The sequence below is a fragment of the Polypterus senegalus genome, chromosome 3 (assembly GCF_016835505.1).
Source record: "Polypterus senegalus isolate Bchr_013 chromosome 3, ASM1683550v1, whole genome shotgun sequence".
In the NCBI taxonomy this organism is placed as follows: Eukaryota; Metazoa; Chordata; class Cladistia; order Polypteriformes; family Polypteridae; genus Polypterus; species Polypterus senegalus.
The window spans coordinates 25239711-25259128 of record NC_053156.1 but is presented as its reverse complement, the minus strand read 5'-3'; the positions used below and the strand labels follow the sequence as shown (position 1 = coordinate 25259128).

General features: G+C 41.3%; 1 protein-coding gene across 1 annotated transcript in view; it reads right to left on the bottom strand.

The window, feature by feature from the left end:
- Positions 1-19418, bottom strand: part of LOC120526439 — a 76578-nt gene that overhangs the window by 30524 nt on the left and 26636 nt on the right. The window contains exons 6-9 of the mRNA XM_039749610.1: positions 18729-18986; positions 13657-14001; positions 8535-8792; positions 3648-3998 (exon numbers count right to left, since the gene is read on the bottom strand). Of these exons, the coding sequence (XP_039605544.1) occupies positions 3648-3998; positions 8535-8792; positions 13657-14001; positions 18729-18986 (1212 nt within the window). The remainder of the gene's footprint in view (positions 1-3647; positions 3999-8534; positions 8793-13656; positions 14002-18728; positions 18987-19418) is intronic.

The following is a 19418-nucleotide window of genomic DNA, read 5'->3' as shown; positions in this document are numbered from 1 at the left end:
TCAAGCAGACCCCTGTGACCCTGTAGATAGGATAAAGTGGGTTGGATAATGGATGGATGGATCATTAAGGGAAAGACTGAGTAACACATGGCAAAGACAGGAAAAAAGGAAATACACATTTAGCAGGATTGTACTGAGTGAGTGAACACCACCGAAATTATTGATAAAGTTAGCTTTCAATGGGTAAGAAAGTGGCAGAGCAGGGGTACTTAAGCATTTTCATCTGAGGACTCAAATTAGAAGGCTGATACCATACTGGGACCCAAGAAGAGGATTATGACCGTAATGATCACCAAACCATACATAGACAAACACCAAACACCAGACTTAGAAAGTTAATGTTAACAGTACATTTACATGAGTGTTTACTTAATTATAGGTAGAATATAAGACTATATATAAGACAAGTAACTCCACTGTGAATTATAGGGCATGTGAGAACATGAGGGCAACCATTAAGATGGATATTACAGAAGCTAAAAGGAGGTTAGAGAGGAATATAGCAGATAAGGCAAAAGATGACCCAAAGGGATTCTTTCAGTATTTTAGTAGTAAAAGAAGGAAGAGGTGAAGTGCATCAGGAATGGTGAAATAGCAGATGCTCTAAACTCACAATTTTCTGAGGTTTTCACATGTAAGGAAGTAGATAACCTCTCAACGGTAAAAGAGACTAATAAGGAGGTACGGAGTGATTTGGAAATTGCAGAGAGAGAAGAGCTGCTCAGATTAAATAGGCTGAAATCAAACAAATCACCAGGACCAGATAATATTTACACTTGAGTTCTTAAGGAGGTTAGCGAGTACAAATATAAACCTTTGACACATATTTTTAGGGAATCCCCACATACTGGGGAAATTATGAAGGACTGGAAAATGGCAAATATTATTCCATTCTATAAAAAAGAGGACCGGGCAGATGCAAGCAATTACAGGGCAGTAAGCTTAACCTGAATAACAGGTAAATTAATGAAAGGAACTATTAAGGGAAAGTCTGAGCAGCACATGGCAAGAACAGGAGTTTTACTGAACAGTCAGCATGGGCTCAGAAGAGGGAGGTCTTGTTTTACTAACATGTTGGAATTCTATGAGGAGGCAACAAAAGGATATGATCAAAGTGGAGCAGATGATATTATTTATCTGGACTTTCAGAAAGCATTTGATAAGGTGCCACATGAGAGGTTGGGCATCAAATTAAAAGAAGTGGGAGTTCAGGTTGATGTTTTTAGATGGGTGCAGAATTGGCTCAGACACAGGAAGTAGAGGGTGATGGTGTGAGGAACTCATGTTAAGAGTGGTGACCAGCAGGGGTCAGTGCTAGGGCCACTGCTATTTTTAATATATATAAATGATTTAGATAGGAATATAAGTAACAAGCTGGTTAAGTTTGCAGATGATACCAAGATAGGTGGATTGGCAGATAATTTGGAATCCGTTATATCATCACAGAAGGACTTGCATAGCAGACAGGCTTGGGCAGATTTGTGGCAGATGAAATTTAATGTCAGTAAATGTAAAGAATTACACATAGGAAGTAAAAATGTGAGGTCTGAATACACAATGGGCGGTCGGGAAATCGAGAGTCCACCTTATGAGAAGGATTTAGGAGTCATAGTGGACTCTGAGCTATCAACTTCCCAACAGAGTTCAGAAGCCATTAAGAAGGCGAACAGAATGTCAGGTTATATAGCGCCTTGATGTGTGGAGTTCAAGTCACAGGAGGTTCTGCTCAAGCTTTATAACACACTGGTGAGGCCTCATCTGGAGTTCTTGGTGCAGTTTTGGTCTGCAGGCTACAAAAAGTACACAACAGCACTAGAGAAGGTCCAGAGAAGAGCGACTAGGCTGACTCAGGGCTACAGGGAACGAGTTATGAGGAAAGATTAAAAGAGTTGAGCCTTTACAGTTTAAGAAAAAGAAGATGAAGAGGAGACATGACTGAAGTGTTTAAAATTATGAAGTGAATTAGTCCAGTGAATCGAGAGAGTGACTTTAAAATGAGTTCATGAAGAACACGGGGACACTGTTGGAAACTTGTTAAGGGTAAATTTCTTTACATTAGGAAGTTTTTCTTTACACAAAGAACGATAAACACTTGGAATAAGAGACCAAGTAGTGTGGTAGACAGTAAGACTTTAAGGACTTTCAAAACTCAACTTGATCTTTTTTGGAAAAACAGTAAGACAATGACCACCAGCAGTACTGTTAGTCAACAGGGTGCTGATGGAAATTGGGCTACTGCTGGGCAAAGAAGATGGATGTGGTTAGAGAGGACATGCAGGTGATGGGTGTAACAGAACAAGATGCAGAGGACAGAAAGATATGGAAGAAGATGATCTGCTGTGGCGACCCCTAACGGGAGCAGCCAGAAGAAGAGTATTTGGCTACACTGCTGCTTTGCAGTAAGGAGACAGTGGGTTCACCTCCTGAGTGGAGAGCACTTTGAGTAGTGAGAAAAGCACTACAGTAATCCTTCCTCGATCGTGGGGGTTGCGTTCCAGAACCCCCCGCGATAGATGAAAATCCACGAAGTAGAAACCATATGTTTGTGTAGTTATTTTTATATATTTTAAGCCCTTAGAAACTCTCCCACACTGTTAACATTATTAGAGCCCTCTAGACATGAAATAACACCCTTTAGTCAAAAGTTTAAACTGTCCTCCATGACAAGACAGAGCTGACAGTTCTTTCTCACAATTAAAAGAATGCAAACATATGTTCCTCTTCAAAGAATACGTGTCAGGAGCAGAGAATGTCAGAAAGAGAGAGAACGCGCCTGAGAGAAAAGCAAACAATCAAAAAATCAATACGTGCTTTTGGGCTTTTAAGTATGCCGAAGCACCGCGATAAAGCGGCATTTTTTAGAGGAGCGTCCGTATCCTTTAGGCAAACAGCCTCTGGGCAAACAGCCCCTCTGCTCACACCCCCTCCGTCAGCCGCAAAGAATGTCAGAGAGGGTGAGAGAGACAGAGAAAAGCAAACAATCAAGCACCGCACAGGAAGCATATCGTATATCATTGAGGAGTTTTAGTTAATACGTAATACATGCTCTGATTGGGTATCTTCTAAGCCATCCGCCAATAGCGTCCCTTGTATGAAATCATACGAGCAAATAAACTGAGGAAGCGTGTACCATAAATTAAAAGACCCATTGTCCGCAGAAATCCGCAAAACCAGCGAAAAATCTGTGATATATATTTAGATATGCTTACATTTAAAATCCGCGATGGATTGAAGGCGCGAAAGTCGAAGCGCGATATAGCGAGGGATCACTGTATATAAATGTAAAGAATTATAATGACGTTATTGATCTCATGCAAGTGTTAAGAAAGAAACACCTTAACGCAATTATTTGTCTTAATAGCATAATAGACCCCTCAGGCAAAGCAGTGCACTGCGGCCCCTGCTTTGGTAGAAAAACAGAAGCATAAATAGGTATCAGAAACATTGTGGGCCCCTGGGGTCCCCAGCCAGTGCCCATACATTAAGACGGCCCTGCTTTTGGCCACAAAGCGTATCTAGAGTCCATTCCCATGTTAAAGGTTCCTGAGTAAACTGAGAATTTTTGAAATAACAAAAACTGAGAGCAGCTTCCATTTTGCATTAAGAGCTGCTCCTAGTCTAACTGAGGGAAAAAGCAAAGTCCTTACCTTCTTGGCACAGATACTGCATGGAGTACTGACAGTTATAAGTGTTCCACTTCTTATTTGACGTAATGAACACACAGACGTTGTTAGAATCTGGCTGTCCTTGTGCCCAGCTCTCATATGCCGTCTGGTTTTCATCGACCCACACATAGGGTCCATCTGCTAGGAGCCGGTAGCCAATCCACATGGTAAAACTCCTGGAGGGAACTGACAAGGCCTTTTCTGCAGAGTTTATGACAGCCAGGTCTTCAAAGCAGGACATACAAGTGAGTCTGGCGTTGAACCAGGTTTGAACGTCTGTTGAAACGTAAAACCTTTTCTCTCTTTGGTTGGAACTGGCAGATGACGAAGGAGCTGGTGGGACAACAGAAGGGTGCATTTTAGTGGAGCGATCAGGAAGAGCACGTTAGAAAGAAAAGAAGCTGCGTAGGGTTCATGAATGACAAAATAAGAACATTCCTGACTAATGAAGAACTGCAGTTAAGAGACCACAGAATCCCACCATTGATGCGTTGTGTCTTCCTAGGCAGGTATATTGATGTGTAGAAGTATGAGCCATCACCATGTTAAAGGTTCCCAAGTTAACCAAGAATTTTGGAATAACAGAAACTGACAGCAGCTTCCATATTGCATTAAGTCAAAAGAGAAAGTGAATACAGTGTCTTTAGAAAGCATTTAGACCCCTCCACTTCTTAGACATTTTGTTACATTGTGGCTATACCATTTTCCAAACCCTGACCTGAATCACAGGGGGCTGGAGCCTATCCCAGCAAGCACAGGGCGCAAGGCAGGAACAAACCCCTGGGCCGGGTGCCAGTCCATTGCAAGGCAAACACATCTACACACGCCAGGGTCAATTTAGCGTCACTAATCCTGCATGACTTAAAGCAGTGGTGTCGAACTCCGGTCGTGAAGGGCCACAGTGGCTGCAGGTTTTCATTCTAACCATCTTCTTAATTAGTGACCAGTTTTTGATTGTAATTAACTTCTTTAGCCTTAGATTTAAATAACTTGACTGAGGCTCCTCAGTTGTCTCTTTTTCCTTAATTAGCAGCCAAACAATAATGAGACACAAAACAAGCTGCAACATGACAGCTCTCCTGTGCTCATCACACAATATCTGACAATAAAGAAAGGTGAAGGTCTCAGTAAGGCTGATCTCTCAGGTCACCAAAACATTTTCTTGCTGTTCTTAGAAAATAACAGAATATCAACAGTTTTGGAAATGTCTGCTGTGGCAGAATGAGACCAACAACAGACCATGGAATTAAATAACGGGTTTAGGAGGAGGAGTATAGGATCCCAATCAAGGACTTTGTTAAATGGTGCGACTCGAACCACCTACTACTGAACACCACTAAAACCAAGGAGCTGGTGGTGGATTTTAGGAGGCTCAGACCCTTCATGGACCCCGTGATTGTCAGAGGTCAATGTGTGCAGAGGGTACAGACCTATAAATACCTGGGAGTGCAGCTGGACGATATATTGGACTGGACTGCCAATACTGATGCTCTGTGCAAGAGAGGACAGAGCCAACTATAGTTCCTTAGAAGGCTGGCGTCCTTCAACATCTGCAATAAGATGCTGCAGATGTTCTATCAGACGGTTGTGGTGAGTGTCCTCTTCTATGCGGTGGTGTGCTGGGGAGGCAGCATAAAGAAGAGGGACGCCTCACGCCTGAACAAACTGGTGAGGAAGGCAGGCTCTATTTTAGGCACGGAGCTGGACAGTTTGACATCCGTGGCAGAGCGAAGAGCGCTGAGCAGACTCCTGTCAATTATGGAGAATCCACTGCATCCACTGAACAGGATCATCTCCAGACAGAGGAGCAGCTTCAGCGACAGACAGACTGCTGTCACCATCCTGCCCCACTGACAGACTGAGGAGACCCCACACTATGCGACTCTTCAATTCCACCTCGGGGTAAACTTTAACATTATACAAAGTTATTGTCTGTCTGTTATACCTTCATTGTTATCACTCTTAAATTAAATATTGTTTTTTATCAGTATGCTGCTGCTGGAGTATGTGAATTTCCCCTTGGGATTAATAAAGTATTTATCTATCTAATTAACTGCAAGAATAATCGGCTTCTCATTCAGAAACTGGTGGGAGTGAAATTTCTTGGAGTGTGAAGCCCCAAATTTAGCTGATCAACTGTTGGCTCATTTCACATCTCATTTCTGTTTGGTTGTCATTTAATGAAGAAAAGAATCATTTCAGAAGACTTAATCCTTAAAAACAGGGCTATTAAAATAGAGAGAGAAAAATTAGCAGTCAAAACTGGACATAGATTAGGAAAAGGGTTAGAACAATAACCTGCAGCCACTGTGGCCCTCCAGGCCTGGAGTTCGACACCCATGATCTTAAGGATTGTGGGGCAAAAGCACAGCGCCCAGAGGAAACCCACACAGGCATGGGCAGAAAATGCAAACTCCACATAGGGAGAACCCAAGGTGTGAACACTGGGTTTCCTAACTGTGAGGCAGTGTGATGGTGTGGGTCAGCCCCACGCTACCGGGTCTTTCTGGGGAGCCTCATGAACCCGCTACCATCGATAACATACCAGAGGAATGAGCCAGCGGATAAGGACACTTACAGAAAGCAAGGGGTAGGTACATAAAAGTGCAAAGGTGCTTTTGTTAAAGTGGTCAAAAACCAAACAGTGTTCAAAAGTGCAGTGCAAAAGTTCAAATAATAAATAAAAAATCCAATAAAAAGTGAAGGTGGAGGTTAAAAACAATCAAATAAATAATCCTTTAAAAGCGAGGTTAAAACCCAACACACTGGCCATAAAAATATGAGTCCTTGTGCAATCCTTTAAAAACGGACAACTCTTTAGCTTCACCCAATAAGGGTTCTTGCGGCCAAGGAGGTGCCTAATCTGTAGTTCAGCCAATCTTCTATGCTGCTCCTAGGCGTGGACCCCTGCTGCCATCTGTGGCCCCCAGCAGGGCAATACACCAAGCTTCCAGCTCCCACTGCTAGGCTCACATCCCTACAGTTCATGGCCTTCCCAGCGGGACGTCTCGCCAAGCCTTCAATACCCCTACAGTTCCTGTTGCCTTTCTCACGATGTTATGTGGTGTTGCTCCAACCGAGCAGCACCTTAGTCCCTCCAGCTCCCTGATCGCTCGACTGAAGTGGCCTCCTTAAGCCCCTGAGCGTTCCTTCTCACTCTCTCATTCACTTGCCGTGGCTCTTTCTGCCTCCTGCCTTCTCTGCCTTCTTTTCTTATCATCCTTCCTTTCTTTTCTTTTGTTTTTCATTCCTTTTCTCTCGATTCTCTTATCATTTTCTTGTGCCGGCTATTACTTACATGCCTCCATGGGCGCAGCGTCCCATTCGTGCACCGCTGGAAGCCGATGAAGCAATTGAGGCAGGCCGCACTCTCACGTGCAGGCACATCTCGCCTCAACTACCTCACCAAACTCCTGCGTGAGAATGTACACCCTCTGTGATCAAGCTGGCCAATTAATAATTTATTATTTATTATAAATCACGGACCCGCTATATCACAGGCACAGTACTACCACTCACCACTGTCCCAACCTATGTTGCAGCCTTGTACTAAATCATTTCAATCCTTTTTTTTTCCCACATCAAGCAATACTCAAAACCCCAGAATGACAAAGCGAAAACAGGATTTTAGACATATTAGCAAATTATAATTATAGTAATATTCTGCTCCTCCCAGTAAGCTTTGTCTCCATCCTCTCGACTCCTGACAGGCAACTCCTTTTATGTTATCCCCAGAAGTATTTCCGGTGTTCCAAAAGCTTGGCCTGGGTGCACTTCCAACCCCACAAAGTCCCTACAGCACCCCCGGCAGCACCCACAAAACCCAAAAGGGCTGCGCCAAACAATTCCACTTCCCATGACTCTCTGTGGGAATCTGGGGGGCTGCCATCTAGCATGTCTGGGGATACAATGCCCTGTGCATGCTGTCTCCTAATGTCTTTCTTCAATGAGGGCGTCCCAGCTGGGCAAGGGTCCCAGCTGTCCTTCACACTGGTCTGATGAAACCAAGATTGAACTGTTTAGCCTCAACTCTAAGCATCATGTCTGGAGGAAACCAGACACACCTCATCACCAGTGAAATACCATTCCAAAGGTGAAGAATGGTGGTGGCAACATCAGGCTTTGAGATTGTTTTTCGGTGGCAGGGGCTAAAAAACTAGACAGAGTTGAGGGAAAGCTGGATGAAGGAAAGTACAGACGTATCTTCAATGGAAATCTGCTACAGAGCTCTCTGGACCCCAGACCAGGCCAAAGGTTTAATGACCCCAAGCACAAAGCAAAGACAACACAGGAGAGGCTGAAGGACAACTCTGGGAATGTCCTTGAGTGACTCAATCAAACATCTCTGGGGAGACCTGAGAACAATGGTCCACTGATGGTCTCCAACCAACCTGATGAAGCTTGAGAAGATCTGCAGAGAAGAATAGCTGACAAGTCCCCAGATTCAGGTGTGTGAAGCTTGTCGTGTTACACCCAAAGACACGCCAGGTTGAACTTACTGCCAATGTACTAAGTAGAGTTTGAATACTTGCTATAAGGTGACATTTCAGTTTTTTTATATGTAATAAATTTGCAAAACTTCCTAAAATTCTGTTTTCGTTTTGTCATTCCGGAGACTAAGTGTATCTTTCTGTGGATAAAATGAATGTAAATGACTTTATCACAAGACTGCAACATAACAAAATGTGTAAAAAGTGAAAGGGACTGAAGACCTTTTGAATCCACTCTAAATACTTTATTGTCATAGAAATGTCAGTTGTTTCAACACAAACATACAACAAAAGGAGTCAGTCATCACTGTCCACAACATCCAATAAACAACAAACGTAACACTTACTGTGGACGAGAAACTGTGAAGTTCAAACTCACATGTATATATTGAACTGGTGGCATTGTCCAGCTGAAACCCACATTTATTGGGAATGACGACAAATGTGTACAAGCTGCCAGGGATCAAATAGTTCACCACAGTTCCTGTTAGGTTGCTCAGCGTCAGGGTCCAGGTCGGAGTGGTGGGTCCAATTATTGTCAGCTTATAGGAGTCAACAGGCCCAGGCACTTGTGTCCAATTCAGGGTGACTGAAGAACTATTTATATCTGAGAATGTGATGATTCCATAGTACCTGTCTTCAAAGAAACAAAGTTTAACAGAGGATCACAACTGACTTCTGCATTTAGAGGCTTGCTGGAGGTGACACCTCCACCAGGAGTAACAGCAGTACGAGAGGCTCCTGCTTATTCCGCTTAATGTAGAAAGGTTAGAAGAAAATGGCTGTGTGGTGCAGTGATATGTTTCATATAAGGTGTGTCACACATGTGTGGATGGAAGGAAGATAAAGGGTTCAAAAATGGATAATTTCACGCCGGACCAGGGGATGGCAGAGTGCACTGATCCTTTCTCGTTTCCCTCTCCAGACCAAACACGGGAAATACATCTTGCCTGAAAAAGAGGCTTGAGTTGCCTCGAAAGCTTGCATATTGTAATATTTTTAGTTAGCCAATTAAAGGGGTTATTTTGGGTGACTTCTGATCACAGAGTGGTAAGTGTATGGGATTTAAGACATTTTATTAAGAATATACTGCAAAAAGAAAAAGAGGGTCACCATAGGAGATGACAAGACAGGGTGGGTACATAATTTTACGTCACTCTCGTTTCCTTTGTACAGCCCTTAGTGATGACACTCACTGTGTGACCCTGACCAAGCCACTTAACCTACTGTAAAAAAATAAATAAATTGTCATTTCGTTTTGTATGTGTGAGTGTGGGTGTAAGTAGGCACTGTTGCCCTGTCCAGGGCTTTTTTTCTGCGAGTAATGACCCCAAAGCATTCATTACAATAAGGCTCTATTAGAATAAGTTTGCAGTTTTGTTAAGTTGCTACATTAAAATAAATAAATAAATAAATAAATAAATATATATATATATATATATATATATATATATATATATATATATATATATATATATATATATATATATATATATATATATATATTGTGAGACTTGCCCGGACACCACCAGTCGGAAACCACATCTTTATAAAAGTCACACATTTATTTTCCATAAATAAACACAGTCCCAAAACACCACACAATGCACACAGCAATAATCACCACAATTAGACTTGAAATCTCTGTCCTTGCCCACCAAGGAGCTTCGTCCTGCTCCCTCTCCCGACTCTAGCTCCCCGCTCGCTGGAAGGCGGCCCCTTTTATTCCTGCCCGGATGTGCTCCATGTGGCTGATGACGTCCATCCGGCAGCACTTCCTGGTGTGGCGGAAGTGCTGCCCTTTGCACCGGAAGCACTCCGGGCGTCCTTGGCAGGTTCCTCCGCCATCTTGTCGAGTGTGGCGGAAGTAACTATTTCCAGGTCACACGAGGTTTAAGGCGCCCTCTGGCGGTGGCCACGGGTCCCAATGGGTTATAATCTTTTCTCGTGGTCCTTTCCTATTCCAGGTCGGTTACCCCCTCGTGGCCCAGAAGCTATTCTTGCCCCCTTCCTGTCCTTTTAGGCATCCCGGCCAGGTAAGAACCCCAGCTGTCTGTGACAATATATATGTATATATATATACACACAACACACACTAGAGAGCTCTACCCCCTGCTCGCTTCACTCGCCAGCCCCATCTGCTGCTCATGAATGGGGAAGCGGATGTTTAATTTACACAGATTGTTATTTTCATAGGAATTGTTACATATGCATAAAAGAACTAACTATTTTACATTACAGTGAGTAATTAACCATATTAAAAAAATAGTAAAACTTATTAAATTGAAAGAAAATTTTGTTTCATATTGTGTTACAGGTATTTTTTGCGTTATACGTTTTTGTTATGTTTGGCTTTGACATTAATATGCAAATACTTTTTAAACTTACACTTTTACTGTAGAACTTCAGTAAAAACAATTTTTTGAATTAACTTTTCATCAATATTGCATGGAATTTTGATTCCGTGTCTGGACTTACATTGTGACAATGCAACGTATAACTGCCTGTGACTGAATTTCGTTTCTTTCTCTCTAATAAATAAAATCACTTTTTCGAATGCTTGTTCCTGTGATTTAATTGTCTCTGCAAAAGCTATCCTAACAGGAATCTGTAAATGTTTTAATGGCATATCAAGATCTCCTTTGGTGTCAAATGTTATGCCCTGAAGATGTACCACATTACCTTTCTTGTCGCCTGTTAAAATTTTACATGTCAGAATTGTTCAACAGCATAGTCTATTGAAATGCATTTAGCTAATTTGCTGTGTAACTGATCAACAATTTTTGCATTAATTCATTTGACTTCATCATTTTTCGGTGCTCGGATTGTCTGTATATTCATTTGTTCTGTTGATAACCAGGATGAAATTCTTCCATAAGATTTGGACATAATAATTCTTCTTTTTCTGGGAACTTAAAGTGAGGAAAACGTAAAATATGTATAAGAGTTGAGAGCGCAGGAAGTGTGTCTGACAAAAACATTCACAGGAATGAGAAGTGAGAGGACTGTGGGCGTGAAAAAATCTCTTGGCAAAATTCTTGTTTCAAGATTTTCTTTTATAATATAATATAATATATATATATATATATATACTGTAAATATATTTAAATATATATACAATATTTATATATATATAATGTATATAATATATACTGTATAACATTGTATTATAACAATTGTGTCCACTATACCAATTAATGGCAACTTCTGTACTTCCTGCCTAGAAATGCATCACATAAAGCATAGCAGGATTGATTGTTTTTGCTAAGCTTCCTCTCCTGACAGTATAAATTACATGTACACTCCATTTCTGTATATGCTAATAGTTGTTAGGAAGCACAGTTGCACAGTGGTCTGTGAAGCTGCCCAGGCCGAACAGTACCTATGCTGAGACCAGGGCTGTCAAAGTGGCCAAAAATTAAGGTCAGAATACTGAAATTAAAAGATTAAGTAAATATTTGAATACAGTAACTTCCGGAAATAATAAAACCTCTTTTGCCAGAAAAAAATGTTATTAAAACTGGGTTTTATTATAGTCGATTTTTCAAAAATTAAACGCAATGCATAGGCCCTGTCTTTAAAAACTGCACGCTTTACGCAGCTGTACTGAATTCTTCCCACTGCTATAATCGACCCATGCAATCCAAGCGTAACACTAACTGAAGTGACAATTTAGCTCAATTTCTTTGTAGCGTTCAGATGACAACAGACACCTATGCAGTAACGCAGTAATACAACATTCAGTATGAGAAAGGTAATCAGTCGTGTGTTAAAAAATTATCAAGAATGGCCTGCGTTTTGCTGTTGAATGCTGTGTTAGTATCAGAAAATTGAAAATGATCTAAATTACAAAAATCCTCCACAGAAGAAGAATGTTTCAAACGACAAACGCGCACACGCACATCCCATGCTTTTTTCTAAAGACGTCGGGAGAGGGCGGTGGCGAATGCCACGTCTCCCCCTCCCCAACTTTTGCGCTTGGGGATGGTCGTGACAGGGTCTTTCCCACTTTTCATGGTCAACAGCTTATTGCACACGCACACAGATGTGCACACACACGCATACACATGCACTCGCACACGTCCTTCCCTGTCCAGTGTCTTTAGTTTCTGTCAATCGCATGTCTCAGCTTGAAGCTTGAAGCCTTAACTGTATAGCAAACAGCAAGTGCCATGCAGACAGTACATTTTTATGGTACTGCTTTAGTTTTGCTTCAGCTGACTGAAAAAAATGTTATTATAACCGATTTATTATAGCTGATGTTATAATAACTGAAAAAAAAATACTCATTTCAGCCGCTTGTATTCACGATCTCGTTCTTTCTGTCACTACCCACAACTCATGACCATAGGTGAGGGTAGGAACGTAGATCGGCCGGTAGATTAAGAGTTTTGTCTTATGGCTCAGCTCCTTTTTCACCACAACAGACCGATGCAGAGCCACACCGATCTCCCACTCCATCCTTCCCTCACTCGTGAACAAGACCTCGAGATACTTGAACTCCTCCACTTGGGGCAGGATCTCGTTCCCAAACCTGAGAGGGCACTCCACCCTTTTCCGGCTGAGGACCATGGTCTCGGATTTGGAGGTGCTGATTCTCATCCCAGCCGCTTCACACTCAGCTGCAAACCGCTCCAGAGAGAGCTGAAGATCACGGCCTGATGAAGCAAACAGGACAACATCATCTGCAAAAAGCAGTGCCCCAATCCTGAGCCCACCAAAATAATACAAGCGGCTGAAATGAGTTTCCTCCGCAGGGTGTCTGGGCTTTCCCTTAAAGATAGGGTGGGAACCTCAGTCATCCGGGAGGGGCTCAGAGCAGAGCCACTGCTCCTCCGCATCGAGAGGAGTCAGATGAGGTGGCTCAGGCATCTGATCAGGGTGCCTCCTGGACACCTCCCTGGTGAGGTGTTCCGGGCACATCTAAGCGGGAGGAGGTCCTAGGGAAGACCCAGGACACGCTGGAGGGACTATGTCTCAAGCTCAAGCTTCTGCCCCCGCGACCCGATCTCGGATAAGTGGAAGAGGGTAGATGGATGGATGGATAATTAAAAAATACATACATACATTCCTGTAGTTATATGCTACTGCCACAAAATAATTTTACTAAAGAAGATAACAAGCAAACTCAGCAAAGTGTAGATCGTGGAAGTGAAACGCAAAAACAGACCAGTGAAGCACATACAGTAGCACGTCTGGAGTAACTCAATACCAAAATCAGTGCAGGTGAAACAACCAATCCTTCCTTTACAGTCGAATGTCAACTTTTGCCTTCAAACAAGACCACGTTTAAATAAACTCAAATTATATTCAAATTGTGACGGTCGACCTGAGAGATATTTCTCTGGATGTAAATGTTAGTGAATAACTGGCTGTAAGTTGAGTCGACATTTTTAGCGGACATTTTCCTGATTTGTCCCTCATTCCCACCCCTAACACCCAACAGGAGTTTATAAAACACTAGGTAGACACACAGAATGAAATTTCTGCAATAACCTTACCTTCTTGGCAGATGTATGGCATGGCGTAGCTGCATGAATAACTGTACCAAAGTTTGGTGGTTGCCATGTATGCACAGTTGCCAGCAATGTTAGGCTGGCTAGCTGCCCAGTTGTTATAAAACGTCTCATTTCCATCAACCCACAGATAGATCCCATTGACCACTTGGTAGTATCCCATCCACAAGTTCAGACCAGTGATGGGAACAGCTTGCATCTTTTCTGCAGAGTTCAGGACAGCCAGATCTTGGAAACAAGACATGCATGCTTGTCGGGCGTCATTCCAACTCAGAGGTGATTTCTTAACATAAAACCTTTTTTCTGGTTGGCTGGGGATGAACATCTGGCCTGGAGTTTGAAATAAACAAATACAAATGAGGAGACTACAGTAAGATATAATCGAAAGTAATATCTAACATATAGTAGGGATGCTCCAATCGGGTATTTTAAGCCTCATACCGTTCATTGATATTCATGTTACTTGAATGGCCGGTTCCGATGCTGATTCTGCTTTTTTGTTCTTTATTCCTTTAAAAAACTTTTTACGCTAAGCACCTGCATAACCAGACACATAGAAGCCTTATGTCCTATATTAAAAGTGTATTTTTAGAACTGAAATAATAAGGTGTATGCTGGTTCTCTGCGATACCCAAAATCTGACACAGTACCTGAACTTACTGTAACTCGCTATGAGACACAAAAGTTCAAACATTGATTTTAAACTAAATATATGTATTTAAATAAAATTTAATTCTAAATATATTTAAATATAATTAAATTAAATATAATTAAACTATGGGTGTACTCATACTGGCAGTTTCATACATGCCTGAGCACATTTGTCCACATATAAATCCACAAAGTCTAGTTCATTTGACTAGGGTGATCGCTTGGTGCTGGACAAACCATGCTGTGCTCTGGCCTGCTTGGAAGAAGTGGACCAGAGCACGATTCAATAGCATTCGGGGACCGTGTGATCACTAAACATGCCCAAGCATGGAAAACAGACATGACGTCAATGATGCGACAAGTCAGATTCTCATTTCATTCAATACCATTTGAGTTAAAAACGTTTTTTTATCATCTTGCACATGAACGTAAATTGTAGTTGGCAAGAAAAGCTGCAAACTCCTCCCTTAACGTAATTTGTCACTGTAAAAATCTTCTCGTACGTGCAGCACGATTAACAGCAAAGCGCTGCGCTGTACACTCACTAAATCTGTAAGAGGGCAGAGTACCATCCTAAACAACTCCAACACAACCACAAAATAAGTAAAATCGTTCAAACATGTGTGCTGCCACTCCATGTTCGGATCTTGTTTTGGCTTTACATGATGTCGCACGGTCATGGCGAAAGTGGGCCCGGGCCTAGAACGTTAAGCACAGTGTAAGTGCAGGCCAGTGGGTGAGTAGGGAGTGGGGACAATCACACTTGGACATGGTACTGAACAAACGGGCCTAGTGTGAGTACACCCTAAATTAATTGGTATTTGTCAATTAAACAATGTAAATATACTTGCATTTACAGGTTTTAGTCATTTTTGCTTTCTCAAATATGAAGTGTAGGGAAAGTATTGTAATCGTCCAAAGATTTGATGTCGAGATTTTGATGAATCTTGTCATTTTAGACCTCTCTGACTTTTTCGTATACGAAGTGTAGGTAAAGTATTGTAAACCTCCAAGCCCAATATTTACACAATATTTAAGTTAAACCTGTGCGATACCCATTCATATATCCAGTTTTTGGGACTTTGCATTACACTGAACATACAACTGGGGACCCCTTAATGCAAGGGAGCAGCTCTATAGCAATGCCACCGTGCCCCCCGCCACCCATGTTTAATACATGCTTTAATGCATTTCATCGTGAAGAAGATATCAAGTATTTCTCTTAGTATTCTGAATGTTCTTAGAGCAGGAACATCATGAAGTCAATGTGCGGCAATCGCTGTCTGCGCCTCATAGCGCAAGAGGAAGTCAGTTGAAGAAGCGCATAGAGATTAAAAACTGGGTCGGGGAACACTTAATATAAAGCATTTAATGTGCTACATTAATTAATGAAGGGGTTTGAGAAAATCTAGTAAATTGAACATTCATTTTAAGATGTTTAGTTTAAATGTCGAGAATAAAGTGGAAATGTCGAGAATAAAGTCAACATGTCGACTTTAATCTTGACATAAATGGGGAGAATAAAGTGGAAATGTCGAGAATAAAGTCAACATGTCGACTTTAATCTCGACATTTAGATTTTTTTTTTCTTCACTGTGTCCGTATTTTTTTTTTTACCCGTGGCCCTAATACGCTTCCGTACATCTCTAACATTTAGGCTAATATATATATATATAGTTTTTTTTAATGTTTAACAATACCTGATTTTAAAATGTCTAACCTGGCAGGGAAGCTGGATAAACCTGTTGTTCCTTGGGCGCATTTATGGCCTTTAGTTAAGTGCTGTTCTGAAGCCAATCAACATACTAAGGCAGAGAGCCACCTGGTGAGCTAAAGCAAACAAGACAAACGACTGCCAACATTAATTTTATTCGACTTATATTTTGGGAACCAATGGAAAATCTTAATATGAAACTATGTATGGAAAAAGCGTACATTTCTCTCATGTCTGTTCTAGCACTCTGACTAATTTCATGGGTTATAAATGTAAGAAAAAGGGGTAAGATTTCAAACTTAACTAAAGAGATGCTGTTGTCAACGCAGCCCTGTGAGCCGGAACTTCTCAACTGCCTCTCAGACAAGCTGCGAACTGGAGAAGTGTCACACAGTGAGCGCAAAAGATCTAATGGTTGTGTACGTCTACAACATCTCTCTATATATAAAATCCAACGTCTGTCTTTCTTTCTATCCACTTTCACGAGAGAACTACTTAACAGATTTAGATTGGGTTTTTTTTCCATAATTTGCCTGAACATTCCAGTTGATTTTGCGACTTCTCTCATTGCGCTAAGTATCATATCGATTTATTTGGATGAATCTGAGAGAGGAGCAGTGGGCCGAGGAGAGGAGGGGCCTTCCTCACTCACGTGCCAGCCTCAAGGCGTGTACCTTACCTCTGCTTAGCTAGCGAACGAAAGAACTATTTAACAGATTTAGATCGGGTTTTTTTCTATAATTTGCTTGAACATTCCGGTTGAATTTGGGACTTCTTTCATCGTGCTAAGAATCATAGTTTGCTTGCAGGAGTGATCACTAATCCGAGACAGAGGCTGCGGGCCGAGGGGAGGGGGAAATGTGACATCAGGAGTGGACCAACATTTGAGTTGGTGTACCTCTGTGTTTTGGAGTGTACCTTGCCTCCGCTTAGCTAGAGATACCTGTTTGTTTATTGATGGAGCCGCAGGGGACGACTAGTCTGAGAATATAAGAAACTCTGAGAAATGTAAAGTGGGGTCTATTAAACATTTCCACATTCATCTAATAGCACATTCAATCACCACAACCTAAAGAGACCCTTCCCACCCTAATGGAAGAGCTACGTTTTGAAAATAAAAAGGGTGAAAATGTCAGGAGCAAGGATAAAAGTCACAAGCTTGTCTGGGGGTGGAAGAGGTGAAGATCCGAAGTAAGGATAAAAGTCAAGTGGATAGGATTCAGGCTTGGCCTGACTTCATACAATATAATAAGAATTGTTTTATTGTTTTCACATAAGTTGTTTGAACTTTTGTGTCTCATAGCGAGTTACGGTAAGTTCAGGTACTGTTTCAGATTTTGGGTAACGCAGAGAACCGGCATACACCTCTTTATTTCAGATGCCATTTTAATGCTGGATGGGTTTCTTCAGACTGAGTGGAAAAAGTCAGAGGGGGACTGAAAAGTTTCCTGAATGTGCAATGGTGAAAAAGGAACTACAATTCAATTAAAGCTAAAATGTGTGACCAAGACATTGAAATGCAGACTAAATTTGTCCAGACAGTAACTTTCAACATCCTGGCTGACTCAACAGCAAAAATAATTCACTCTATTACCAATATGTCAATGATGAATCATTCTGACTGCTGGTTACTTCAAACAAGGGGACCAATGTCTATCAGGCATGTTCTGTTCATGAACACTACAAGCTGGACCAGCTGTATGCAAATATTAATACCTTTAAATATAAACCTGTGGTACAATCTGAGCAGATCTGACCTCATCTATTGTAACTGCCACCGATAAGCCTGGCACTGGCGACAGCCGCTCTCTGTTATCCATGTCACAAGTTTATTTTTTTATGTGTGTTGGGAGGAGGTGTTGTTTGTTTTAAATTATATTTATTTATTAATTTTTGGATCTTCTGTAAAATTTTTAATTTCCCTTTGGGGACAAATAAAGTTAAGTAAAGTAAAGTAAGAGCAAACATACATGGGCTTTGGGTGGGATTTTGGTCTTTCTATTCAGATCTATATAATAAAGAGCCTGAAAGAGAAAAAGTGGTCACCCTAGGACCCTACAATGACACAACAATGGGTCAGAAAATCTGGGAGACCTTAATGAAAATAAATAGATTACCCCCTTCTTTTTGACACCCACTGCACGACCAGCCTACCTGGAAATGGGTTTGTCTTTGAACAGCCTTTCCCAAGGTTTCTTCCATTTTCTCCCTACTAGGGATTTTTTGGGAGTTTTTCCTTGTCTTCTTAGAGAGTCAAGGCTGGGGGGCTGTCAAAATGCAGGGCCTGTTAAAGCCCATGCGGCACTTCTTGTGTGAGTTTGGGCTATACAAAATACATTGTATTGTATTGTATTGCATTTTATTGTATTGTATTATATTGTATTGTATTGTACATACAAACATGACCCAGAGAAGAAAAAGACTATCAAAGTAGGTTTTTTTTTATGCCTTTTGTGTATTATTGGGTTTTGTTAAACGCTGACACCATCCTTTTCAAAAATGGGCCCTCGCAACAATTCTAAATCATGATTTACAACATCTTTCTGTATTTAAAAGAAACAAAAATCAAGAGATGCAACTGAAGAAACAATTAACAAGCCAACTGACTAAAAATAAAACCCATGTCTTCAAAGTCATTTCCTAGATGACCCATTAAGTTATTTTTGGACATTTTCTTCTCTCTTCTACTTACTTGTACTAGCATATCCGACAGCAGGGTTGAGCTCAATGCTGCACTTTGTAGGGACAATTTGAAAAGTATAATTGGAATTAGGGATCAGGTAATTCAAAACTGTTCCTGTGACGTTGCCCACGGAGATGGATCGACTCCAGCCCATCGGTCCACTCACAGTAACCGTGTAGGAGTCAACTGGCCCTGGTGCTTGTGTCCAGTTCACAGTAATCGAGGAGGTGGTGATGTTAGAGAAAGTTACTGTTCCATAATAGGGGTCTGCAAAGTCATAAAGAGAAAAAACAGAGAGGAACTGAGTCCAGCAAGTGTCACATACAGAGAGTTAAGTACATAGATCAAAAAATATGTTACTGTATATGACAGACAGACAGACAGACAGACAGACAGATAGATAGATAGATAGATAGATAGATAGATAGATAGATAGATAGATGTGAAAGGCACTATATAATAGATAGATAGATAGATAGATAGATAGATAGATAGATAGATAGATAGATAGATAGATAGATAGATAGATAGATAGATAGATAGATAGATAGATAGATAGATTTTGATGTTCCATTTGGTTTGGAGCTCTTTACTGGTGATGAGGTCTAACTAGAGAATTATAAACCAGACAACGGGCCATTCAGCCCAATACAGCTCACCATGCCTATCTACTTATTCTATACGTCTCTGGATCTCAGT